The following is a 27,628-nucleotide window of genomic DNA, read 5'->3' as shown; positions in this document are numbered from 1 at the left end:
TTATATCAAGGGATAATTAACAATTGTTCATTATCAAACTAGAAGGATATTTTGAGAGAGGTTCTGCAAAAGACTTTTCTGATACTAGTCAGGTTTTTTTTTCATGACTGATATGCCTCTGGGGAAAAAAAATAATATTCCTAATGTTTGTGGCTGGCACAAGTCTGGGAGATGCTGAGCACATCAAGAGTGAGGGCTAGAGTTTACAATAATCTTGAAATATTGGTTTTGTAGTTTTAAAACAGTACAGTTGATTCAGTAAAGACAATGGCATAATACTACACTTGGGTAAGACTAACCAAATGTAAAAGACAAGCTGGCGAACAGGCTGGATAGTAGAGGGAGTGCTGGTAGGTAGCAAACTGAGCATAAGCTAATGACGTCAGGCTGTTGTGAAAAAGGCAGAGGTTAAAATGTAATGTGGGAATGGGAGTACTGTTGGAGACACCAGAAGTGATCTTTCCCCTTTGCATGGTGTTAATAGGAACTTAAATGATACTGTGTCCAGCTGAACTCTGCACTTCAAAGACAAGGACAAAGTGGAAGCAGCCCAGAGAAAAACAACTGTGGTCTAGGAAATGTGACATGTAAAAAGACTGAAGGACTCGGGGTTGTTTAAGCTAAGTGAAAACCAGTGAAAGACATTATAACAATGTACAACTGTATAAAATGTTGCTGCAAAGAAAAAAGGAGTAGAACATTCTCCTTGTCTACTGGGAACAAAATAAGAAATAACAGGCCTAAACAGCTGTATAGAAAATGCAGCTTAGACATTAGGGAAGGACAGAGAAGCACTGGAACATACTAGCTGAAGGGTTGGAGGAATCTCCATCAATGGCAATTGCTAAGGACAGGCCAGACAAATGTCCATCAGGAATGAGAAGAAAATTTGAGGACTACACGTGGCCAGGTACTGGCTGGGAATGGGAACTTGGAGCTATCTTGGTGAGAGAGAGGCTCTGACAAGAAGCCGGGGCACAGGAACAAGATCTGGAATTAGCTGAAAAAAAAAACTAGCATGAGCAAAACCTCTTGCTCAGGCTGCAGACTGAACTCAATGCCAGGCCAGCTATCTCAGTTGAAACCGTAACTAAACTTGATCCAGATTTATACTTGTATGAGGATTAGAGGACAGGACAAGGGTCAACATGATTAGGTGGATTGTGGTGACGACAAATGTGCAGATCTCACGGTGCTTCATGATTACCTCTACTACTTGATAGTACCTGAAGGGCAGCAGTACTTAAAGATTATGAGAATATTTGTTGTTTTATCTAAGCAATGGTGTGTCAAAAGCTTAGCCAGCCAAAGCATATTTTTCAGCAAGGTATCTCACTCTTTTCTTCTCCAGAAATAACCACTTGATATTTATGAAGACAGATCATTTTGTTCCTATTGCTAAACTGTGGGTGTCTGCCAAAAGCATGAAACGTGTGCCAGAGTAACTTAACCAGACACTACGCTATGCACTTCAAAAAGCTCACTGCTCCACTGGAGCAGAGAGTTCAAAGAGTTCACAGAGGCTGAGAGTGTGAGGAGAACAAAAGGACGCACCTACATGAAAAATGGTACAAAATCCAAGGATGCACAAATCTGTGCTCTTACAGCTGCACTTATCAGAGAAAGGGTAATTATTTTCCAGAACTGGTCCACGTGGGGCTGAGAAATGACCAAAGGAAGCCTGACATTTGGTAAGCTCTCCCTCTCCAAAGCTAAATCTTGGTCAGACCAACAGACACTAGACTCTAGAGTTGCAAGACCCATTGCTAATAGTCTTTAAAATACTCTTAACTGGCTTTTTCTACTCCAGTAATTCCTTCTTTTCCTCTTTTATGCCTGAACTCCTACTCTGTCTCTATTTTGCTCTTCCACCCTTCCGGACTTTGTCCTTTCCTTGTCTTTCCTTCTTCAGATTCTCACATCCTTTATGGCTCTTTATGTGTTTTTTTTCCAATTAGGAGTTGTCCTTGTCACTGCCCTACCACTGCACTCTGCCTCTCTTTCATTGTAGTTCTTTCACCTTTGTCCCTCTCCCTTTGCAGTTACGACTATGTATCTTTAGCAACAGGGCTCCTCTTGGGCTTCCTAACAGGTCTTTGTTCCCTCTGCAGCAGCTTTTCTGGATCCTCTAGCTGGACAGGACTCAGCAAGGACACAGGATTAGTATGGTTTATATTGACCTGTACATGAAAATACATCACACTTCCTCTACTATTTAATTCCACATTCTGTTGGCTTTGCACTGCCTCCATAGTGTCATGTTTCAATAAACTACAAACTCTTTGCACAGTTGGGACATATAACAGCATTGATCCACACAGTTGCTGCAATACAAGCTGGCTTTTTGTTCCAGAGCAATGTTGGGCACTTGTGGACGTCAGGGGAGGTGCAGACCTCCTGGGTTTCCTCTCTCCCAAGTGCCCATGCAATTGGTTTGTGTGAGGCAGGAACAGGCGAGGTACTTGGTGGTAGAGGGTTTCCAGTGCCAGTCTCTAGCTGGGGTGCATGTCCACCCTTGGGGACCTGTAAGCACGTGTTCAGGATCAGAGGCAGCATGCTCACTACTCCCACGCATAGTGAGCAGGCTCCCAGCCTCTTTGCTGGTCAGCCCAAGCAGCCGTGTCTGGCAGAGGGGGTCACAGAGCAGGACCGATGATTTGGGGCTACAGGAGACTGAGATACACACCTAAGGACATGGGCGCATGAGGTGACAGCCAGCTACAGAAGTCTCACCCTCAACACAGGAGACTTGACACATCTGGGTTGTTTATTCTGCTACGTGAAGTAGTTTGAGATTGTAAGCTATGTGTTGCTGTAAAAAAAAAAAAACCACTGTGAGAAAACTGAGGTTGTAAACTAAAGCAGTTTCTCTCTAGCTGTTTTATAGATGCTTGTGTCAAAAACAGTCTTAAGTCCTGCCTCTGCTGAGAGTGCTTCTTTCACCATGCAGCAAGGTAATGGTAGAAGGATTCTTGACCATTTCACCACAGTCCACAGAGTTCAGAAGTGCATCACTGGGTCATCTTCTTCCTTATTTGTTACTGTGCAAAGAAATGCTCTAAGAAACTGAAAGATTGAGCAATAAACCTCTGCAGCAGTTTAGGCCTGTTGTGTGTTGGGAAAGTCTTCTTCACAACTGAAATGGACAGAAACACTGCATACATTTTTTTCCAAAACAGTAAAAAATGTTAAAGCTGAAAATTATAATTTCTAAATCCTTAGGCTCACATTTCGAAGAACATTGGTTGAAATGTCTTACATTTGGAAAGGTAGCAATCCAAATTTCTTCTGAACCTGTATGAACTCATGGCATCCATGGTAGTACATAGACACAGAGAGGAACAAAATTTGAATTGGCCAGGTCAGGTCCTGAGTTTGTGCTCACATTAAAATGATCAGAGGACTAAATGTCCTCTTTTTTTCTAAGGAAAACTACTACCATTGGCTGACTCTGAGTCACAGTCATCTTTGCTCCCTCCCAAAATGTGTCAAAAGATTTCCTAGCACTGAAAGTTGCTAAGTGAGACACTCAACACCTAGAAAGTGTCATTATTAAAGTGTCTCTTGATGTCTGGATACTGCCCTCTCACATCATCTCCTTTTCCCTTTCATTTTTCTCACTCTTGCCCCACCTTCTGCTGTAGCTGTTTTTAACAGTTCTCCTACTTGTCCCTTCCTGTGCTACTCTCTTTCACCTGACCTTTTTATCTCTCCCCACCTTCTAGCCCTGACTGTAAGCCTCACAGTGCTTTTTACTTCTCTGCATTCAAGACAACTTGTATTTTCCTAATCCATGCTGCCAGAACTCCAGCTAGGAGGCCACTTGTTCCCTGTTGAGTACCCTACCAGCCAGAAATGCATGAAGAGTTCTGCTCTGACCCTACAGTGCTGGCCTCGACAATACTTGGCTGGATTGCAGACTCACACACTGTGGTCCTGCTTATAGCCTCAGATGAACCAGAGGAACTGCTCTGCATGAGCAGACTCCAAAGATGTTAGCTGACAAACTTTATGTTTGAACAGATACAAATGCATTTCTCAGAAAAAACTCTGCCAAATTTAAATTGCTTTTCCTGGGAACAGCCAGAGACACATCTCTACACTTCAGTAACCTTAACCCAGGCCAAGTTTGAAAACATGAACACTTTAATGATTCCTTTTTAAAAAAGGATTCTAAAGAGAAGCAAAAAAACACAAAGAACTCAATAGCATAATGTAAATACAACTATTTTTTCCTCTCCTTCATTGTTCTCAGGAGCCGCAAAAGTTTCAGAGATGCACATGCATTGTCCTGCCCCAGATGTGTGACAGGAGTCACTGGAAGGTTTACTTAGGACTACGCTGTCCAGAGGTATTTTCATGTGCATCTCTAGCACGAGACCATGCTAATGCGACTAGACTGCTTTGAGTAGCCCAGCTAGCTTATTCAGAGCTCTCTTTAGACTTCCTGCCCCACGCCAAATGATGCCATGAAGGCCTAGCTCAAGGGGATTTGGCTTTCTAGGAAAGCCGCCCAGCCAATCTTTACCAGTACATCAAAGCGCTGCAGGTCATCACTCTGCCCCAGGATCTGCTCCAGCATAGTCCTGCCTGGGAACTGAACTGTTTCTTAACATCTTTGATAGGCAAACCCTCTTCCTCTAGTAGACAACGCATCTCTTTGCAGACAACCTTGATACAGTGACATTTTCCAAAGACATTTCTGTGAGGCAGCCTTCCAGCATGGGAAGTGTTGGATTAAGTTGGTTAACTCTAGCACAGTTGTAAGCAAAACAGTATCTTATATATGGCAAAAGTTGACCGTGGGTGTTGCTACTCTATTATGTGTTTATAAAGAGTAATTAGGAAGGAGGAGCTCAAAACCAACTTCCTTCAAACGTGACCTTTTTTCATTGTTATTGCAGGTCACATTTTGATGCACCTTTCTAGGAATGGTGAAACTTTCTGACCATCCTTAGGTATTAATATGGCAGCAATTGATGTTTCAAAAGTTCATGGCTAGATAGAATTTAGCTGGGTCTTAAAATTAATTTGGGTCTATAGAAAAATATGCACATTTTTCTTCTTATCAGTTGACTTTTCCCATCTTCCTGCACTGAATATTTTAATCCAGTTTTAATATTAAATTTTTTAATGAAATTATTTAATTGCTATTGTTGTATCTACAAGATGTTCTAAAAATAATTACAATGTCAGCTGAGTGGTCAGCAAAGATTAACACAACTCTTCTGTTCAAATGGTGTAGATGTACATGAATTTAATTATTTGATCAAACTCACTAAGGATCACCCTACTGATCAATTCACTTGCCACATTTAAAACAACATCTAGAGGGAGAGAAGGACACTTCAAGGTGTGTAGCTTAAGAATAGTCTGTTGACTTATAGTTTGAAAGTATTTATCATAATTCTTCTTGACCAAAATGACTTTAATTTTGAAGAACATACCAAGAATATAACTTACACCGAGGGGAACAGGTACAGTGTCTGGGATGGAGGTTATTTCATAAATTTTTATTCTTAACTGAGCTCCCCAAAACTGGGAAATTACCTAATTGTATAAGCTTTTGAGTACACAGAGGGGCTTGTGAAAATTTGTCCATTTGTCAAACTATATTTATTGGCTTAGTAAAAAAGTGCTACCTCCCCCCACAATGGCTGCTTCTCTTATGATAGGAAGTCAAACAAATAGATTTGTGGACCTTGAAAGAACAAGGTCCATAACAAATTTCCCACTGTGCATATGGAATGAACCCTAACAATTTCCCCCTGCTTTTTATATCCTACTTAAAAGAGCAACCCCAATAAGGGAATACTACAGACATCCCATGATTAAAACAAGTGATTTCCTTGTTTGGTAAAAGCATTATTATTTTTAAGTAAAAACATTTACTGAAGCTCCTGTATATAATTTAATCTTTTTTCTCTCTGTCTTAGTATAGCCCTTTATAACTCTGCTTTTCCAATATCAACAGCAGGAATCTGGTAATGCAAATCCAGGTCTCTACATCCTCATCAATCTTACCAAAGCTCAGTGGAGATAGGTGCTCAGAATGTATCGTCCAACAATGCTTTAAACTCCCAGGATGTCAAGTGTTGTAACTTCCTCAGTGAGCCCAAACCTCACATAGGTGAGGTCAGAGGGGCCTACTTGTGCCTTGGTGACAGCCTCCTGGCTGGGACTTCAGGTCTCTGCCCAGGGACTGCAATGTGAACAGCTCTCTGCAGAGCAGCTGGGACTGCGCACCCACCAAGCCCTTCTGTATTTATCAGTGACAGGCAAATAGAAGTGACAGAGAAGTTTTGGAGCAAACATGAATACTCCTTTACCTATGGCCCTGCTCCAGGTAGCAGAGATGGAACAAAGAGAAAAAACTTCGGTGACATGCTCTGAGTGTACTGTGCAGTGTGTACTTTACTTCTGGAGGACAGAACGGACATTCCATGTATGGAGCTCAGGCCAGTGGACTGACTGCAAGACAACAAATGTCGTCTGGAATCATAAATTGTAATACTGTGCAGCACACAAGCATACAAAACCTTCTTGAACAACCAGAGTAGGGAATTATTGCCTTAGGTGGCACAGTAGGAACGGTCAGTATGATGGGGAATGCAGAGCAGGAGCATGGCACACAATAATGCTTATCTGGGAAGAAAACCTGGAGTATAAATACAAAACCAAAAAGGATTGTAAAGGTGCCTGGTAATGAAAAAATAGCACAAATTAATTGACATCAGATAGAAATATACTGTTAACAGGCATGTTGTCTTGAAAAGAAGTGAAGAAAGATAAAAGTCTTAAGTTATCTTGGCAGAAATTCTTCCAATCCAAGAGATAAAAGGGAAAATTATGTGGGTACAGTTTGGGCTGGGCAAAAACTACAGGTTTCTGTAATGTCAGCCCACTTTCCAATGGGAAAGGAATGTAGTGCTAATAGCTAGGAAGGCAATCAGCTAGTATTATATTTTGAGAGCATAATTAGGAAGGTATTTAATAATGCTAGAGGAGACTACAAAGAAGCAAACTCCTTACCAGCACTGGGAACATGAACATTTTACACTTCTGTGGCAAAGCATACAAAGAGATATTTTTGTTGACTATTCATACATTAATTTGAGGAACCTGGGTAAAAATAGCAATGAATCTAGTATTTTCAGTGAAGAGAAGAAATTAGATATTAGCATTTACTGAAATGCACTGGGATGAATCACAAAAAGTTAAACTCAGTGACTGGGGAGCAAGGAATGCACGAAAAAGGCAGAGCAAACGGCCAGCCTCTGTTGGGGATATCGCTACCAGACCTAGAGTTACTGCTAAGTCCAAAAGGGAGGAGAGAGGACACAAATGTATTACTGTGTAGCTGCTGAAGGCCAAAAGGAATCTAGTTAGGGTCTATTGCAAAGCATTGAGGTGAAGCAAAACAGAGAATAGCATTTGTTACTTGTCAAATACCTGCATGTTGTGCATTGGGAGATTAATGATAGAGGTTTCACGAGGCCAGTATAAAATTGTCTTTAGTTATTGACACTTAATGATGGTAACGCTCTAGGACAAAAGGATAAATAACTATTTCTATGGGGGAGAAAAATAATCTCTGGATTGAATCTGGTGATTATAATGTCTGATTATATTCACTACTAGCAAGGAGACTACCATTTAGAAATACATAGCTACACTTCAAACTTAATCTAATCTCTCTGTTTATCCCCTTCTTGTTTTGAAAAACATAACTAAAACTCCTCATGAACTAATACAGAACACCTCTAAAAATTATGAACAAATAAATGACTCGCACATCTGGGGCCCACACCCATTTGCATTACTCTGGAGGCTTGAGCTGCTTTTCTTACCGATCACAAGTAGGCACACCTACATAAAAAAATGACCAGCATATCCAGGTAAATGTTGCACCTGCCTGACCAAGCAGGCAGTACAGGTAGACTTAAAAAGGGACTACATTCTGCAGAGCCTGGGGAGAGGGAGTCTTTTTCCTTCTCCCCGCAACTTAATTTTGGAGAGTGGGAAACTGGACAAAAGAAGTGTAAAAAACTATGCAAGGATATTGTTTTCAAATGCTCCTGGTTTCCCATTCTTTTGCCATGAAAGCCTGCTTTCCCTGATCTTTTTAGAAAGATGTCAATTCGTAGAAAACCAAGTACAGGTACACCAAAAGTCACCTACAACCAAAGGGGTTTGGGGATCCAGCTGTGTCTGAAAGAGCAGCCTACTTAATGTCTGTCAGATTCACCTGAGCGCACTTCAGAAACTAAAACAGCAATTATTTTTTTTACATATATACTAACAGAGTAAAAGATCATGGTTTTGATTGGAAACAAAGTTGCAAGAGAATAAAATAAGTAACTAAATGTAATTCTAGGTGGTATTTGAAACTGAAATGACTCTTTAAATTGCTGGTGCCTCAGCTATTATGGGCAGCAGAGCGGGGAGCAAATGCAGCATCCTGCCTTTTACACAAGTATCTTCAGCATTAGCTTTGTAGGTCAGTGAGACAAAGCCTCAGACAGGGGGAACCCCTGCCACTGTGCATGGTGGCATCTCCTCTGCTCCCTCGCCACTCCTTCTCCCTTCTAAGAGAAATGCAGCATTAAGGTTCACATGGAATTTGATTGCAATGGCTTCCTCTCATCACCTTATATTTGTTTCCCACCTTGGGTTTTTGAAGCTGGACTGCAAAAGGGAAATGCAGCAAACAGGCTTCTCCCTGCCACCTGAGGGCTTCAGCTGGCATTCTCACTGTATTCCTTAACCGGCACAGCCCCTCTAGCAGGAAAGGCTGTATTACAAACTACATTTCAAAGCAAAATACTTCATAAGTCATTTATCACAAGAAGTATTCCTGCACATACATCTCATGACACTTGTCATTTTCAGCTCATGGCCAGCTTTTCACAGAGATTGCACATACAGATGGCAGACTTGGCATTCAGTGGTTTTCTCACTTTCTTCCTCCTTTTCTCTGTCTACCCACCCCATCAGTGTTGGAGGCCCTACCATCACAGGCCCTACCTTATGAAAGTGAAGAAGCTATGAGCTTACGTAAACCAGATGTGACAAATTCATATTTTTATAGGATGTTTGCCTTAGCACCATAGAGCATTTGGATTTGATTAAATTCACACCATGCTCCAGTAATAAAGTGCACACTGAGACATGAAGAGCTGACTAAGGGTAGCAAAGAGGCAGGGGGTGGGATTGGGAATTCCTCCCTTTCCTCCCCGAAGCAGCAGCGGCAGCAGCAATCTGCCTTCAGCCCTTCATGAAAGCCTCAAGCAATGCACCATCTTGTGCCTGCCACAAAGAGAGAGGCTGCTGCCTAGTGGTGGCAGAGAAAGATGGAGAGCATACTGCTGTCACAGTTCACCACAGGCTGCTGGACTGCTGCTCCTGGGCTCCTGGCTCCATCCTCCTCCCTCTTGCATCCTCTCGGGCAGCAAATCCTTGTATAGGCCTGCACTAGGGGAGGGTTGGCTCTTTGGCCAGCAGCAGATGACCATCTCCTTTCTCTTTCAGTAGCGGGCTGGATGGGAGCACACCACCTGCCAGACCTGGCTCACGGGGCTCCACTGGGCAAGCAGAGAGGTTCTACAAAGTCCTTGTCAATGAGGAGCCATCTGCATTAACCCAGGGAGTTTCTAGAAAAGGATTAGAGTGGTCCTTACAACACTGCAGCACATTCCTCAACAACCTGACAATAAATACAAAATTACCACTGATAAAGCTGGCATATGGCACAAATTCTACACAACTGGTGAATATCAATGTGGGTAGGAAGCATTACTGAGCACTAAGCCCATGCAGAAAAGTTACTTTAAAACCAAACAAATATAGCCATACAAACACAAACCATTCCTAAGGAGTGGTAGATTGTAACCTTGGTTACAATTGTGGTTACACCAGCTCCAGGGTGCTCAAAGTAGCCTGGAAACACAGGGCTTCCTAGTGTGACTCCAAAACAAAAAGCACTCTTCCAATCTGTAAGCATGGAATTAGCATATGACAACAGGAAGGTGATGTTATCTCTAGATATGCTACAACTCTGGTATTTATTCTACACCCAACACGCATGTCTTCTTTTTAAAATGGATATAGGAAAAGAGGAGAGGAAAAAAGCCACAGAAATTATCTGAGGACTGAGGGAAAAAAGTGTCTTGCATTGAGGGCCTTCAGCTGTGGTTCAGTGACATTATAAATCTGGTTTAGGATACCTCAGATCAAATAAAAAATGTTGCAGCTACTTGACACCATGTCCAAAAGCAGGACAAATTAATTTTGCTGGTTTAAACCTGTTCCTAAATTTATAAAAAGGTAATTTTATCCTAACCAACTTCATGCTGCATGAAGTATCATGTGTCTGCACCACTCTAATGCTATGTCACATCAGGTAATGTCTGTTCCCCTCTAGCTGGCATAAATCCACCATAAAAACATAAATTCAGCATAAACACCATATCATGTGCAGTAGCTAATTCATCAGAAATATGATCATGTGCTCCTATATTCTCTGGATCACACTAGTGCAGATGGAGGACCTGACAGCTCTGTAACAAGCAAATCAAAAGTTGATATGATTACTGTATAAGTGACATCATGGTAAGAAAATACTAAAGGATACCAAGGAGGGCTTTAAATTAGGACAGAGTGAGAAACAGCAAGCACCACTGGGAGAAAATCAAGGCTAGTCAAATTCAAGCAAGACATTTTAAACACATTGTTAAAGTGATAGTAAAAGAGTTCAGAATACTACACTACCAAAGAAAACAGTGGATTCTCCATAGAAAATGATGGATTCTTCATCTTCAGGGGTCTTCAGATCAAGACTTGAAGTTACTCTGAAATACATGCTTCAGACAAACACAAGCTACTGGGGCAGCACAGCTGCTCATAACATATAGGAAGGCGGAACAGCTAGCATAGCAGTCCTTTAAAAATCTATGTTTCTCCATTACGGACTATATTGTCCTTCTGAGCATACCTCTAACCAAAACTTCCCTTCCGCATGCATGTTTGGTATAATAGATGAGACAAAATTAGGAATGAAAAAAGCTGCCCTGTGGAGAGAAAGAAGTCACTAAATTATGCAACAATGTATGAAGAAACTTTTCTCTGTTTCATACAAACATAAAGGAACACTTAAATACAGGTGTCAGATGATCAGTTGTACAAGTAGGAGTGGATTAACAAAATACATCTTTAATTAAAAGTAGAACAGCTTTATTAAAAATTTTAAAGTCAGAAAAACTGCTACATCCATTAAGTAAATGTAATTTTATTATTGATCAATTGTGTGGTTTACACATTATACTTGCAGTCAAGTTTAATCACGAAAGTATTTAAAACTTGTTAGATTATTTCTAGTAAAGATAACAAATTGAAAAAAATATCAAGATAAAGTTTGGCTGTTATAGCAAAGTACTGAACCTCTTTTCAAATACTGTATGCCAGTGAAATGCCCTAACCCAGTGTGACCAGTACCCCCTGCTTCAAACCCCTGGTAATATGGTTAGCATAACCAATGCCATTTTATAAGGCAAACAGCCATAATACGTAAGCACGCTGATCACATATCACTCCCTTCTTTCTACCCCTTTTTCAACATTGCGATAAGATAAGACAGTTTGCCCACCAGCACTGTCGCCAGGATGTGGTGGCACCTGTTATGGAGCAGGGAAGCGTAACAGCCCATGAGATACTGCCTATAAAATCCAGCAGCTGCAAGTGGGCTTAGATGGGAACCGCTGCTGGACAGTAAACCTCGTGATGCCCCAGTGGTCAGGGGCACCTCCATCACCATCATCTTCTTCCTCTGAGGACTGAGTAACTCATGTTCTTCTAGCTAAAGTCTGAGTCCAGATTACAATTACTGTATCACGCACTGATTATTAAGAACTTGACATGATCTGCAGAGGTCTAGGTAGCTAAAAAGTCTAGGTAAATAAAAAATCTAGATAATAAGAAAGCTATGCAAATTATTAGAAATTCTGTTTAACTGTAAGCTACGCTAATTGCTAAAAATTCTGCGTAACAATAAGCTACGCTAACTGCTAGGAACTGTAAATAACAATAAGCTATGCTGATTGTTAAAATTTTTATGTAATAATAAAGCTCCGATTATAACCATAACCCTGTGGCCATTGGTCACTCTACCAAGGATACCTCAAAGAACCTGCCTGTCCCAATAGCTTCAGGTGACACCACAAAAAAATCCTAATTTTTTATTTTTGTTGCTCTTTCACATAAAAATAGAGCACTAATATTTAATACAAAACATTTCAAATATTAATTGATTCAGTAGAATCTCAGAATAGCTTGCATGAGAAGAGACTGCACACTGTAAGAATAATACTGGAGCAAGATGCAGTATTAGAAACAAAATTGTTCGTTATACAGACTCGGTTAAAATGAGGGCTTTTATTTTTACAAGGAAAAAACTATACTCCGCCCACAGATAAGAAGACCCCCAAATTATTTGGGAAAGGAAATGTATGAAAACACAGTGTTTCTACCTAAGTCTAGCAGTAATGTTGAAAAAGAAGCCAAATATATATATATATATAACAAATATATCACTAACATAGTGGTTTAGCACATTAAATCATTCTCCGTTTTAAATTTATCTACAACAGCCTAGAGTTTCTATCCCTAAACTGTCTGTAGAGATACTGGGGCTGGATTTTCAACATATTGATTTTGGTTGAGTTGCACATAATAACTTCTGATCAATTATTACATGAATGTCTTCTATTTCTAGGAAGCAAAATAAAAAACAGGAATAGGAATTGGGGTAAAAAATGTCAAACCAAGTCAGAAAAAGTTTTGCCTCAGAAGCTACATAGCTCTTTACCACGTAATGGCATAACATTGTCCCATGCACGTGCCATTTGTGAAAAGCCAGTTTTTTCCATGAACAGAGAACCAAAAGGCAAATTCCTCATGAAAGAGCTCCATAGAAAATGGAAGTGGAGCAGAAAATAAAACACACTCAGCTGACTATGTCAGAAGGTATATTCTGGTGATATACTCCAGAAGCAAGTCCCACTGACTGCAGAACCAGGGGACAATTGTAGAGCTATGTCACTTGAAAGGTATCACCAACAGTGGGTCAAAAGTCTACTTTTTCTTTGAGCTCCTGATTAGTAAATACAAAATTAATTAGAGTTACAGTGTTCATTGACATCTGATATGACAAAGTTTCTAAAAAAAAAAAAAAAGAAAAAGAAAAAGAAATGAGAGAAGAGGGAAAGGGAAGGGATAAACTGGTACTTTGTTAGTGAAGTGGGAATGATGAATTGAGCGTAAAGAACGAACTTTTGCATTGTGGTACAGAAAGCCTGCAGTGACTTTGTTTTTTTCCTGTGCTAACTGCACAGCAGTGCGGCTCGTTCAGTCCTTGCTCTCTCACTGCTGTAGTGGTTTTGCATTCGGGCCATCCTCACGCGTGTTCCCACGGCTTGCTTTGGCGGCCGGCGCTGCTCCCGGCGCTGCAAGTGCTGCGCTTCTCCTGCCCGCAATAAGCGCTTCGCATGTCCCTTTACACAATATTTGGATTAGTTTCATCCAAAACTTTGCTCCATCTTAGCGAAACCTCGTTCTATTTTTTTTAATTTTTTTTAAGCTAGAAATCCAAAGCATACGCCCTCTCCCCTGCTTCGAGTACCACCTGCCCCTTCCCCCGGCGGCCAGGACGGGGCGGGGGGGAGACGCCGACCCGACCGGCCCCCACGTTTCGAGCAAAGCCCGCGGCCGCGGAGCAGCCGCTCCCGCGCCCTCCCGCCGGCGGTCATTAGAAGGACCGCGTCCGAGACGGAAGGGAGCGATGCTGCGAGCAAGACCTGCCCCAGCCCCACCGCCCAGCCGGCCCCGGCTGCGCCCGTTCCCGCAGCTTCCCCCTTTTCCCGAGGAGAGGCCGCCGCTCTCCGCGGCCGCCGCTCGCCCCCAGAGCGCCGCGGGCCGGCGGCGGGGCGGGGGCGGGGGAAGCCCTGCCCGGCGGCCGTACCTGTAGAAGTAGTGCCAGCAGAAGAGGCAGCAGAGGAGGCGGCAGCCGAGCGGCTCGAGGCGGGGCGGCCTGCGCAGCGCCAGCAGCAGCGCGGGCACCAGGAAGGAGGGCAGCTCCTGCAGGAACCAGGCGCAGCGCGCCGGCAGCCGGCCCCGCGGCCGGCACAGCCGCTCCTCGTGCTTCCCGTAGCGGGACGGCACCCGGAGGTACAGCGAGAGCTGCAGCAGCGCCAGGGCGCCCAGCAGCGAGCTGAGGGCCAGCACCAGGCTGGGGAAGCACTGCATGCTCGGGGGCGGGCGGGGGCGCCGGGCAGCGCGGGGCACCGAGGCGAACAGCCCTCGGCCAAGTGCCGGCGCCGGCCTTTTTAGAGCCGCGGCGGACACCCCGCCCCGCCGCGCTGCCTCCCGTCGCCCGGGCTCGTCAGAGGGCGCAGCCCCTCTCGCCGGCGCGGGCGAGGCGCCCCAGCCCGTCCCGAGGGGAGCTGCCCCCCGCCCCCCGCGGGGGCCCGCTCCGGCCCCTCCCTCAGCCGGCCCGGTTCGGCCCCGCGGCCCGGTGGCGGCCCCTCCGCCGGGCGCGGCCCAGGGGCGACGGCGGCGGCGGCGGCGGTTGGCGGGCGGCGGTTGGCGGGCGGCGGTTGGCGGGCGGCGGTTGGAGGCCGTTGGCGGCCAGCGCGAGGGCGGCGGCTGAGGGGCGCGGGGCGCGCGGGCGCGGCGCGGCGGGGCGGCTGAGGGGCGAAGGCGCAGGCCGGAGGTGTGGGTGCGGGACTCCCAGCGGGAGGCAGCCGCTCCCGGCAGGAGGGGAGCGGCGGCGTGTCCGTCCCTCGCTGCCCCGGGGGTGTGTTGCAAGGCTTGGCTCATCGAGGCCTGGCGGTCCCACCCCGGGTCGCTGGGCGACTTTTGGGTCACCGGGCACGAGGCTCTGTGCAGGCCGTGAAACGGTAACTCGGCCTGCAGTGCTTCTGTCAGCGCAGATGCCACGCCGCGGCTCGCCCGGTGATCGGTGATGTACTGGCCGAGCAGCCTTCGGGTAGCAGGGAGCGCCGCTCCGTTTGCGTGCCGGTGGAGAGTAAAGGCAGAGAGGTGCTGAAGGCCAGATGAAGGTTAGCAAATGCAGATGCCCGCGGCGGGACTAGGGAAACCCAGTCCGAAACCTACTCGTCTGACAGCTCCAGCTCATATTTGGCACAACCGGACCATGCTTAAACTTTTTAAGTGCCCCAAGTTTTAGCAAACATGGTCCTAATGACAGCGCTAGCTTTGGGGTATGCTCAGAAACCCTTCAGTCTCAATGACGTGAAGCAGTTTTGACAACAGTTTGCCTAAAACTACAGTCCAGGAATTAGGCTTTTCTTTGCCTTTTCCTCAGGGATCTTCATTTGGTAAGGATTGTCAGGGTGTTGTTGAATTACTTCGGGAAGGCTAACAGAACATTAAACTCCGTATTGTTGCTGGCCGTTACAGCCTGTCACCTCAAGGCCATGAATTACGGTTGCATCCATGTCATTTTGCAGCTTCGCTGAGAAAGCAATTAGACCCAGCTCCACAAAGGATTGGACGCCACACGAAATGCTCTTGTGGAGCAGAGGTGGTAATTGTTTTTTATTCAAGGTCTGAGTGGTGAATGCACTAATCTAGGATGTGGGAGACTTGGGTTCAGTTGCCTCTTCTGCTTAAGGGGATTCTCTTCCTGCAGAGGCTGACCAAACCACCAGGCTACAGACTACCCTGTAGTCCAGGAGGCACTTGTTCTGTTCTGCTGGCTATTCCATGGGGCAGTTAATTAAAACAGAGGAGCGGAGCTCTTTTAGCCATGGACAATTTCTCCCTTATCCTTGTAGAGTGCTGTAGTCACTAAGGTCATGTTTGTTGCAGTAAGCAAAACAGGTCGAGGCTTTTCTGGCCTCAGAGATGTGTGGCATATTATGGCTGTCATCCACATGCCAGAGCACTCCTCCCCCCCAGAAGATGCTTGTCTGCCTCCAGGCTGCCTGCTGGAGGCAGTCTCTGGCACATGCCATCTCCCAGCTGTGTATAAAAGAGGGCTAGCTGGGCTGGACCAGAACTGTGCCAGGCATGCTAGCTGTAAAACAGCATAGATGATAGCAGGCGAGTGGCATCGGCACCTGTGTTCAAGCAACAGTTCCTGGCTGTGAACCGTCAGTGGAGGAAGGTACATGTAGGAAAGATTTTAGAAATCTAAGGCTGTATCTGAATTAGGAAGAAGTGCAGTCCAGAAGAAATGGCTCTGTAGCGAAACAGGTGGATATGAGGACCCAGCATCAATAATATGCAAGTTTCATGGGGAATTACTTCAAATTACCTCTAGTCTGATCCCATGAATTAAAACACACATTAGTGATAGAAGCACATTAGGGGCATTCATGGAGTGCATCTTCTGGCTTAGTTTCATCCGAAACAGAACCAACGATGGACTCAGACTGTTTCATGAAGCAAAACAAAGCTTAGCAGTTAGCTGGGGATGACTGTGGGAATCACTTCAAAAGTATGCTTTGGATTCAAACTGAAACTCTAAAGGAGGCACAGCATAAAAACTAGAGGGGCGTGTGATCTCAAACACAGCACTGGTAGCTTCAGGTAGTCCCTGCTCATCGTTGGTTGGATTGGTTGGATTCAAGCTGAAGGGGCCTAGTTCTACTCATTTACAGGGGCAGACAAATGGGGTGGGAATTCTAATGTTTAAACTGTGAGCTAGTCACATAGAAACCATTTCCAGTCCATGGAGAGAAGGAGGCACTTTTAAGGTGAGATTGATTTAATCCAAAAAGGTAATAAAATGAATAAATGAATCATAATGTAGAAAAGCCTGTTTCTCTCCATTGGCTCTAAAAGATGTCTAGGTAAATGTGTCAGGAGAACCAAATCCCATTCTTGCTCTATAAGTTAGAGCTCTGAAGTAATTTCTGTGGACAGACACTTCTCCAAGTTAAGTATCACAGTGTTTATGTTCATTGTTGGAAACAAACACTGCGTGATTATCCATCACATTCAGCCACTGAACAAATCTTCCCCTGAGAATTCCTTCTTCCTGCATAATGTCACATCAGGGATTGCGATGAGAAAGGTGAAAGCAGTGCTGCAGAAGCATTCTTTGTATACATCAGTGGGTTTTGAGAAGGTGGCAAGGTGCGGTGCTGAAAGAGCGTGGTCTGTATAGCATCACCAAAACTTTATTTTAAACCAAACTTTATTTCTCCCATGCGTGCATATGTCGATGTTCATTTCACCAGCCCAAAGGAGCATCAGGCAGTAATGAATCTTGCCCTGAAATCGTCTTCAGCCAGCACGATCAAGCTATAAAACACAGATGATTTAATTCAGACTTTTTCTCCTCCAGTAAATTACAGATATTCTGAATGCTTTTTTATGTCTCAACAGTAAATAATTCAGTGGGAGTATTTGTTGGAAAAAAATGCTTCAACAGTAAAGTGTTTGCAGGCCTTCTGAATTTGAAGGGAGAGGGGAAAAACATACAGTCTAAGCCCTGTTTGCATATCTGATAAAACTTCAGAACTCTTGGCTTATTTTATCTTTGAAGAGAAAAATCTAACTCTTCTGAAGAATTGAATTGTACAAAATATACAGGACATATGAAATGAGGTATGTCATAGGTATAAATTTATAAATAGGAATCATCTGGAGAAAAACCATGGGTCATTCATAAATCTAGAGGTCTGTGGATTTAAGAGGCTCTTCGGAAGAAAGTTATAGATGAAAATCAAGACGATTTTGTACTACTGCAGGTCTCTTCCCTGAGTTCAGGAAGTAGCCAAGAATCGGTATGGCCCACTGCAGAATCACAGAATGGCTGGAGTGTAGCATTCCCAAAGCACAGCCTGCCTTCTTCTGACACACCTGTGGCTCGTCTGATCCCATGCTGTATGTCCCTGCTCTGGTAGCTCTGGGTGAGAACAGAATGGCTCTGTTTGATTGCCTTTCTGCGGTCCAGGGAAACTTCTTATCTGAGAGAGCTCCTGTAAACCAGAATCAGAGCACAGTGGAAGTAAGAAGTGGTCTGTCACTTTTACCAAAAGGACAAAAGGACCTGGAGCTTGGGTGTAGACAGTACCATTAGGTGTGTAGTCCTTGTAGTTGCACATATATAATCTTTAGGAAGGGCTGCAGGATTAAGTTCTGAATGAGAACACTCAATAAGATGAACAATTGCGTAAGGTTGTTCCTTAGATCTCCCAGAAGTTATATGTGCACTGGTGCAATTTTGAACAAATCTCCTTCCAGTGCTGACATGAATGTAGCTAGACTGAAGTTAAGAAACATTGGAAGCCATCAGCTGCTGTTGACACTTTGTTTTACAGCATATGTATCCTGTGCTGAATAAGAAGCTGTTCATCTCCTCGTAGTTTATTTCCTATTGTGCTATCCTCATATAACTTTTAATGCTGCAAGAGCACAGAGTTAATTTGATGTAGACGTTTCCCTCTCAGTCACAAGCAGTCTTTTACTACTTAGCAGGAATTGTCATCTCCTGACATAAGAAGCTGCGTGACTATCACTTTGCATCACATGTTAGATCCAGCAGGTGAAATTGAAAACATTTAAAAAAAGACAAAATTCTTTTCATTTTCCTTCAGTCAAAGATGTTGATGCATAGAAAGAGTAGGAACCAAACAACATGTGGTTAGTAAAATTACATTACTAAAGGCCTGTTCTGTGACTTGTGCAAGCAACTGTAGAAAAGCAATTAGAACTGCAGAAGTATGCATTAATTTGGCTTGAGAAATTTAATAAATAAGCTGCTGCTGTTGCTTGTACTCCTAACACTGATGGAAGTGTGAGAATAGATTTTGAGGAAGACAGGGCAGATTACTCCAGCATGTGTGAAGAAGGAGGAATAAATCTCTTGCAGGATTAGCTTTAATCTAGCGCACACAGAGTTTTGCAGCAAGTTATTTTTAATAGTGTGTTTGCATCATGACTGGAATGAATATAAAAACTATGACAAACAATAGGGAGAGAGTTAATATTTTAAGGCTGGCTTTCCTTTTACTTCAGATTTTCTTGAACAGCATCTACATAAATCAGCCACGAGTTCAGAATCTAACCCCCAGTTCTCTCCTTTAATTTATCTTATTTTATCTAGTGACATTCTTGCTGTGTTGTCTGGTTTTTGTATTCTGATCCCTGAGAACACAGTTCTTTCGGCAGAGAAGGAAGATATCTTTACACCCACACTGCCCCACCTATTCCAGCTTGTTAGCACTAAAACATCCTAGCCACTGAATGTTACAAGAAGATGTGGAAATACACTCAAGTTAACTGTCTGGCTCATTGAAGCTGAGCCAGAGAATCACAGAATGAAAAGCAGGGGGAGCTTGAGGAGCACAAGAGAATCTTCCTCGTCTGGTGTCTGGTGTAAAGCATTGAGTCCACACAGCACAGAACTGCAGTTTCTGTGCTCACCGGAAGCTGGGATGTTGTCATTGCAGGGAGTTTCTCCCGGGAAATTAGCTATAAACTCTAACATGTTTCTACTGATCATTGTAAACCATGTATTTTCAAAGATTTCTTTCTCGGCATGTCCCAGATGGGAAGGCCACCTCCTGACAAATTCCATGTGAACACTGCAGAGCTTGGGGGTGCTAGCGCAGCTCAAAGAAAATGTCACTATTTTTTTTAATGTGGTTAGTTACTTTCTTTTCAGAAACAGTTGAATTGTTGGCTGACCTTTTCCAAAAACTTTGAGCTGGCACCAAACTTGGAAAACTGCAGACCGTATGGTTAGAGCTGGCAAAGTTATAAACAGTGTAAGATGGGGCCTAACAACGGGAAATGCCAGGCATCATTAATGGTTTTTTTGTTATTTTTTCCCCCTTCCTGCCAGGTATGGAGGTAACAAATGAGGTAGAGCAGCCCCTGTGCTGCTGCGTTTCCCTGCCTGAATCCCAGCAGCCGGGGTTGCCCCTGTACCACTCTTGTTGCCTGCCCAGCCTATGACTCAGTGGCATGGGAGGTCTGAGCCAGCAGCACATGCACCCTGTGGAAACTCCGGCTATGCTGGATGGCAGGGCAGATGCCTTCCCTGGAGGTCCTAGGCCCTTCCCTCTTAAAATCAGGGACCTGCCTGGAGTGTGCCACAGCTTCCTGCTGATGCAACTGGGTTTCTCCTCCATGGAAATGGAGAATCCAGGAAGCGGATAGGACCTGCACAGAATAGGGCTGGCATCCTTACATAGAGTTGGTTGGGTAGTAAATTCTGAGTGCCCAGGTCCTGCAGATACATATTTATACCTCAGCTTCCTGTGTAGGGTCTGTTTCCAACCAAGTAAATTAGAGAGGTTTGGGGTTCTGAGCTCTTATGATGGTTAGCAAGTTCAGAAACAGGAAATTTGATTAATAGTTTAGATCTCTGCCTTGCTTAACATCTAGCAATTGTTTTGTGTGACTGGGAGGCATGCAAAGTTTTCTTTTCTCACCAGCAAGCACCCACCTTCTTAGCTGGCTGTACTGTTTCATTCTGCCTGTTTGCTCTGCACTGAGGCAGCAGTCCCACTTTGGCTTCTCTCAGCCACTCTGGTATCCAAATTACCTCCTGAAGGCTCTCCATATCTAAGGACACTCCACAGGTGGAGTCTGAACTGCAGCAATCCTCACATGCTAGAAAACTGTAGGTAGCCTGTGACAAACCAGGGTAGACCAAGCCCTTACTCGGAGAAAGACAGAATGGGCTGCTTGGGGTAATTCAGTGTGATGCACAAGACCAATGTCATTAATATCTCCGTATGATCATCTGTTTGTATTATATATATAGTATCGTGAACTCTCAGAACTGTGAAAGCACAGCAGTATTAAGAGTTCTGCCTGTCAGTACTGTATGGCAAGTCAGGTCTAAATTGGGCCCTTGCAGCCAAGAAGGCTGATGGTATGTATCCTGGGCTGCATTAGGAGGTGTGTTGCTAGCAGGTGGAGGGAGTTGGTCCTTCCCCTCTCTTCAGCACTGGTGAGGCCACATCTGGAGTGCTGTGTCCAGGTCTGGGCTCTCCAGTGTCATAGAGTTGGAGTTACTGGACAGAATCCAGCAAAGGGCCAGTAAGATGATGAAGGGACTGGCACACCTGTCGTGTGAGGACAGCCCAAGAGAGCTGCGACTGTTCAGCCTGGAGAAGAGAAGGCACAGGGGGATCTCATCAATACATATAATATTTGAAGGGAGGTTATAAAGAAGACGAAACCAGGTACTTTCCAGTGGTGCCCAGTGCCAGGACCAGAGGCAATGGGCACAGACTGAAACACGGGAGGCTCTGCCTGAACATCAAGAAAAACATTTGTACTGTGAGGGTGACTGAGCACCAGACAGGTTGCCCAGAAAGGTTGTGGAGATATCTATCCTTGGAGATAGATATTCAAAAGCCATCTGGACATGGTCCTGGGCAGCCTGCTCTAGGTGACCCTTCCTGAGCAGGAGGGGTTGAACCATATGACCTCCAGAGGTCCCTTCCAACCTCAACTATTCTATGATTCTGTTAAATTCTGTGGCAATTTCTTTTACACAGAGGTAGGGAAGTTACCAAGTGAACCATTTACTATTTGAATGTTAACACATTTATTTTAGTAACTGGATGGATTTGTTTGTTATTTCAGTGTATTTTCATTTTACCACAGATTTTGTGATTATAATCACAGTATATATAATACTTTATACATAAAGACCACTAGTCCTTCACTGTATTTTGTTTTCCATTTCCAATTGTTTACTCTGCCAGAATTACAAGACTTGAATGAAGCTAATGTCTTCATGTAATCTCTTGATCCTAATATTTAGGGCATTATGACAAACCTCAATTAAAGTAAAAGTTGCAATAAAATTAAGATGATAATCCTGTATCACTGATATAAGTTGTTTAGTTTGGGCAAGTGCATAAGCCTCATCTAAATCAGGACCGAAACAACTATTAGTGAAGCAGCTGAGAATACTGGCATGTGAATTGCAATCTCAAAGTATAGCTTGGAGTATGACCTGTCCCATTGAGAAGAATGGCACAGGTTGTATCTTTCAGTGATGATACTCCAGGCAGTCTGCAGACTCCTGGACCTATTTTGCATGCAGGCTGTCTATAGGGAACAGACCCTTGCCAACACTAACTGCCAAAGCATGCATTATAATCCCAGCTGAGAGTTATTTGGTTTAGGCCAAAACTGTGCCAAGGATCATTCTAGCAATTTAACAGTTGCCCTCTAGTGCCATTCATGGCATTCAGCAGAGTAGATGCAGCCAAAGATTGCCAGAATGTGTTTATTTTTAATGAAAGACTAAATTCCTCTGTATCAGTCTGAAGCCATTAACAGTTTCTAAAACAAATTTGATAGTCACTAAATCAACATGTTATTGTTATGTTTTTAAAGAGGTGGGACAATTGGCAATTTAGTAAGTCAAATCAGCAGAGTTCAAATAGTAGAAGAGAAATTTCTTCTTGAACCGTGTATCTGAGCAAGAAGAGTAATTACAGGTGTCTCTCATTCCAGCCTCAACTTCTGCAGCACCACCGAGGCCCCATGTGTTGACTCTTGAAACCTGGATATCTTCCCTCCTACCTGGCAGCATAGCTCCTTGCTGATTTTTGGCTTCTTATCATCTTTTAGCAAGTTTGGTCTTCACAAGCTACGTAAGATCAGCACCTCACTTGTTTCTCTGAAGAAAATATAAACAACTGTTTCAAATAAATTTGCTTTCTCTTGGTTAGACCTAATGGGATGCCTTGTAAGGTGAGGACCTTTGTTTCCTGACCTCGCAGGAAACAGCATAAAATTCTGTTTTCACCTTCTCAACTCTTTCCACCTTCCTCTGAGTTACTTCGGGTACTTTTAAATCCATATGGTACTTACAAGTGATTGTGCCAGTTGCAAGGGCAATTCTGTTTCCAAATCTGTCATTAACATTATTATAAAGAATGTTTCCAAAAGTGCTGAAATAAGCTATAAAATGACTTTAGGACTGAAAAAATCATACAGCAATATTTTAAGATTACTTGTTTTTTAAGATTGAGAGGTGACTTTATACATGTGAAGGTACCTTCATAGAGGTAAAATACTTGGTGCTAAATGGCTTTTTAGCTTATTAGAAAAATGTGTAACAAAAAACAGTATCTGGAATTAAAAACCAGCCAACTTCAAGAAAAAAGTCATATATTTTTAAAGCTGGAGGTGGCTCTCATAGAATAAACTTCCAAAGAAAAGCAGTTGATTCTCCATTGTTTAAAGCTTTCCAAGTAAGACTGTCTGCATTTCCACAAGGTATGCTTCAGGTGAATATAATTACGGAATTCAATACATGAGTAGTTGAATAAAATAAAGTGGCCTCTGTTAGGTACTCAAATAAGGTGAATTACGTTCTTTCTGGCCTTGAAATGAGTGAGTCTATGAGAAGCAAGAAGAAGCCATTGCTGGATCTAGTAAATCCACTTTTGTTCTGGTTATAAGCATGAGCTTATGAAGCTGTACTGCCCATACCAGAAACATTATTCTTTGGCCATTCAAGAAGTCAGGATACAGCCTAGAAATAAAGTGTTGTCCAGGACAGTGTGACATGCTAACAATACCCAGCCACCTCCACCTGTCATATGGAGCATGGATGAGTTTCTCCAGCAGAAGCCAGAGAAAGTAAATAGAGGCACAAAGCCACCAATGCAACTACCAACACATATGCTTACCAGCCCAGCCTCTAGAGTTCAGCTTTTCACATACTGCATTGAATGGTTCAATTAGATTTGCAGCAACAGTAAAGATAATATAATATTAGATTATTTAAGAAAGTTTATGTGATGAAGTAATCAGGTGGATTGTTGCATGCTTACGGTTGTATACCTACTTGTAAATAATTGAATGTGTTTAATTTAAATAGGGCAGTGGTGACAGTAAAGATTGTGTGATGTAGAAGATGGAAAAACAGTCTCATTTGACTCTCCTAGAGTCTGATATCCTTGATTATACCTCTCATTGTTTCTTTGTGTGTTTTTTTATCCTCACAGTTTGTTTTAATTTTGGCTCATTTACTCTTTGGCACTGATCTAGTAACAGGACACCACATGTTGCTGTGTTGTGACTTCTAAAAGCCTGGCTGGAGAATCACTATTTGCCAATTTCTACTAACTTTCACTTCTGTCAATATAATAAGCAGTGGATAGACCGTTATGAAAGTATCATGCAGAATGAGAATCAGTTGTGTCTGGCAGTTACAGTAAGAATCTGGGTAACATGCCATCTGGATAATAAAAGGCACCCAGACCCTTGTGTTACCTTTAGACAAAAATCTGGAAAAAGTAATTAGATTTCTGTCATTACAGCTAAAGACCTACAGTCCAGCATCTGAAGTGCCAGCAGGAACTGGAGAGGAGACACAAGGAGTGTTGGTCATGGACTGAGCAGAGAGCAGTAGCTGCTAGGTCTGCAAGGGGTAAATGTGAGGAAGGAAAGGTATGTGACATGGGGGCAGAGCATCTGTGTACTGAAAGTATGATTAAATATGTTTGTGGATTCAAGCAGAACATTTGAAGTACCTGGTATGAAGTGCTCAGTACAGGGTTACCAGGTGACATGATTTAGCCAAAAGGACTGTTTCCTGAACTGTAAGCTAACACCAAATGCTAGGCTTTTTTTTATGTACATGTCTGTGGTTTTCATAATTTAATCAGCATGGCATCTGTTTAACATGCGCTTAATCTCTGCTACATGCCTCCTCCCTGCCCCCATAAATTCATTGAGGTTACTTGGAAAGACTCCTCTTGACTTCAGAAAGGTTGGATATGGGCTTTTCTTAAATGTCAAGGGAATATTATAGTAGTCACTGGCTACCATTTTGTGTTAGATTTAATCAGTACCATTCAAGAGGAGACCCTGGGGACATGTATTTTCTCATATTGTTTCTTCAGACTTTGCTGTTGTCCTAAGTAAATGCTTGAACAGACAATAAAAGTTTAGCAAGAGAAAGAATGGTTCAGTATTTTACCCAGCACTTGGGAGATCTACATTTACTTCTCAGATCTACCAGAAACTCTCCAGGTAGTTTTGAGCAAGTTATTCAGTCACTTTTTCCCTCAGTCCCTGTTTTGTGAAATGGCAATTATAGCACTCTATTAAGTCATGATTCCCTGGTTTATAGGAAGGCTAGTGTGTTCAGGACTATGAGTTTCAATACTGTGAGCTTCTTGTTTAAGATAGACCACAAGGAACTAAAATGAAGGAAGTATGGCTCACCAACCTTGCAAGACCTTGTCGTTAGCAGCAGTGCTTCATGGCACAGCCCATACACGTATCCTGGTGCACAAAGCAAGCTGTACCAGTGATGAAGCATTTCTGACTTCACAGTCTGTGAGGCTGACATATTCCTGGCACGACCTTAAACAACATAGGCCACACTGGTTTTATGACTCTACTATTGAAACATAATTCTTTTATTTTACCCCCAGCAGTATTCTTTTAGGAATAGTTTGTCATTTTTCTTACTTATGTTATGAGCAGCTTTGGTTGTTCTTCTATTTCAGCATTTCCCTTTTGTGTGCTTGCAAGCCGGGTACACAAGTACTGGTAATGGAAGGGCCATAATACTGTTTACCTGTTTTGCCAGGCTGCTCTGACTATCATATAGGAAGTAGAAATCTGTGTGTTCGGTTTGATTGCTTTCTGGTTGCTTCCTTTCTGGAGCTGCTGAGCATGCCTACCTAAAGGATTGGCTGTAGCTAAGGGATGTGTCAAGCTTACACTGACTGTTCAGATTGCTATTTTGTTTGATGTGCTCCTGATGTGTCTCATGAGGGTGTCCAGTGACACCATCCATCCTTTTGTCCATTTGGGAATTACAAACTGCCCCAACTCTTGCAGAGGCCCTTCTACCCAACACTGACATCCTATACTCCCTGCAAACATGCTGCAGAGCCCTGGGGAGGGTTCACTGCCTGGTCACTTTCACTAACCCCCAAGGACTTGTAGCAAAGGTGGGGTGAGTGGAAAGCAACAAGAGGGAGGAAGCATGTGAACCAAAAATTGCATGTCTGGAGTAGTAGCTTTAAAGTCACGTTGTTCCCTGTAAGCAGATTTCCTGCTATGTAAAATGGGCTTGCAAACAGCCATCCCCAGAGGCTTGGCTTAGCTTGAATGCCTGAGCAGAGCAGGAAGGCCCTTCCTGCCAAGCCTTCTCTTGGGTCAGAGTGGCAGGATCTGTGGCTTTCCTCTACCATCTCCCTATCAGCTGCACTCTCCCTCACAGTTTGTTTACAAGCCTGGTCCAAAACCAACACAGCTCAACAGCACACTGAGGCTTGGCATGGCCTGGGAGAAGAGAAGGGCACATGACCTCTTCTTGGGGTTATTCTGGCAACATACTCTTTAAGTTGTATCTCCTCCATGGTTGGACACAGGGACTTGCTATTTGGGAGTACTTGAATCTAGGCTCTGTTTTAGAAATGTGGCATTTGCCATTCTCTTGAAGATCCACAAACATTTGTTCAAGTTAGAAGTGTTGTTATCATTAACTAGAGCTAAAATCAAAATTTATGGCTTTTATTAAGAGAATTAGAATAAGATCAACAAGATTCTGGTAGAATTAGAGGACAACTATAGCTGAAGTACTGACCTACATAAAGAAAAAGAACAAACTAAGAACGTTTTTACTTGGTGTCATTGACAGGAGAGAAGCAACCTTGCCTGGGTTAAGCCATATGCCAAGTCCCATAACAGAAATTCTACATATTGGCAAGCATACAGAACTCATACACTTTTAAAACTTAACAAATGTCTGCTTACAGCTTTATAGAAACTCTAAAAATGTCTAATTGTAATAACAAGTGGAATATGAATTCCAATGGACTAAAACTAAAGTTCTAAAACTAGAATGAGCACTTAAACTTGTGCACACCCAGGAACAGTTCAGGACAAATTTTAGTTTCTCTTAGGAAAACATTCTGAATTCCTGTATTATTCATACAAAGTAGCATGTATTTTTACAAATATGCAGGCAATTCAACATATATGAAATTGTAAATATGTGTTTCTACATGATACTTTAATATAAATCCCATCAGTCCCATTGAATTTATCTAATTGTTTACTGTTATCAAGTGAGTGGCTGACTGACCTGTGGACTTGCCATATTGACTTAGTATGAAACCATGCCTTTTCCTTGCTATAAGACAGAACTGGATACAGAAACATCTACTTCTCTTGGACAGGCACAGACGGGCTGTTCAGTCACCAGCCAGCTGTCTGACTACATACGTCAGCTGTAGTTTAATTAATGCACATAGCTAATAGATAGCTTCTGGCTGCATTAAGAACTGAATGAGAACTGATCTGCACACAGGATAGAGTATGAACTGGAACCAGTTCATTACTCTGGAATTAAAAGACTATGATTGGAAGCCTTTGGGAAAAAAATCTGATTTAAACATCCCATTCTAACTTGAACACTGAAAAAGACAAATGTTTTCACATGGAACTAACTGAACTGCCACAAAGGCAATCAGCACAATTGGGATCTACAGAGGCACAGTAACTGAACATGCCTTTGTTGCTTGAGTTGATGGAACCAGTGTTGCAAGTAGCAGCTAGCCTTCGGTGTTGACCTATGGCCTGTTAAGGAGGGCTGGAG

The 27,628-nt window shown here is 43.2% G+C and overlaps 1 protein-coding gene across 1 annotated transcript in view; it reads right to left on the bottom strand.

Moving 5' to 3' along the window:
* SRD5A2 (steroid 5 alpha-reductase 2) overlaps nt 1-14,375 on the bottom strand; it is a 29,140-nt gene extending 14,765 nt beyond the window's left edge. The window contains exon 1 of the mRNA XM_069800548.1: nt 14,015-14,375. Coding sequence (XP_069656649.1) covers nt 14,015-14,298 — 284 coding nt within the window. The 5' untranslated portion in view covers nt 14,299-14,375. The remainder of the gene's footprint in view (nt 1-14,014) is intronic.
* Nucleotides 14,376-27,628: the final 13,253 nt, after the last annotated feature.

The sequence above is a fragment of the Haliaeetus albicilla genome, chromosome 13, assembly GCF_947461875.1.
Source record: "Haliaeetus albicilla chromosome 13, bHalAlb1.1, whole genome shotgun sequence".
Taxonomy (NCBI): Eukaryota; Metazoa; Chordata; class Aves; order Accipitriformes; family Accipitridae; genus Haliaeetus; species Haliaeetus albicilla.
This window is presented reverse-complemented; position numbering and strand designations above follow the sequence as displayed.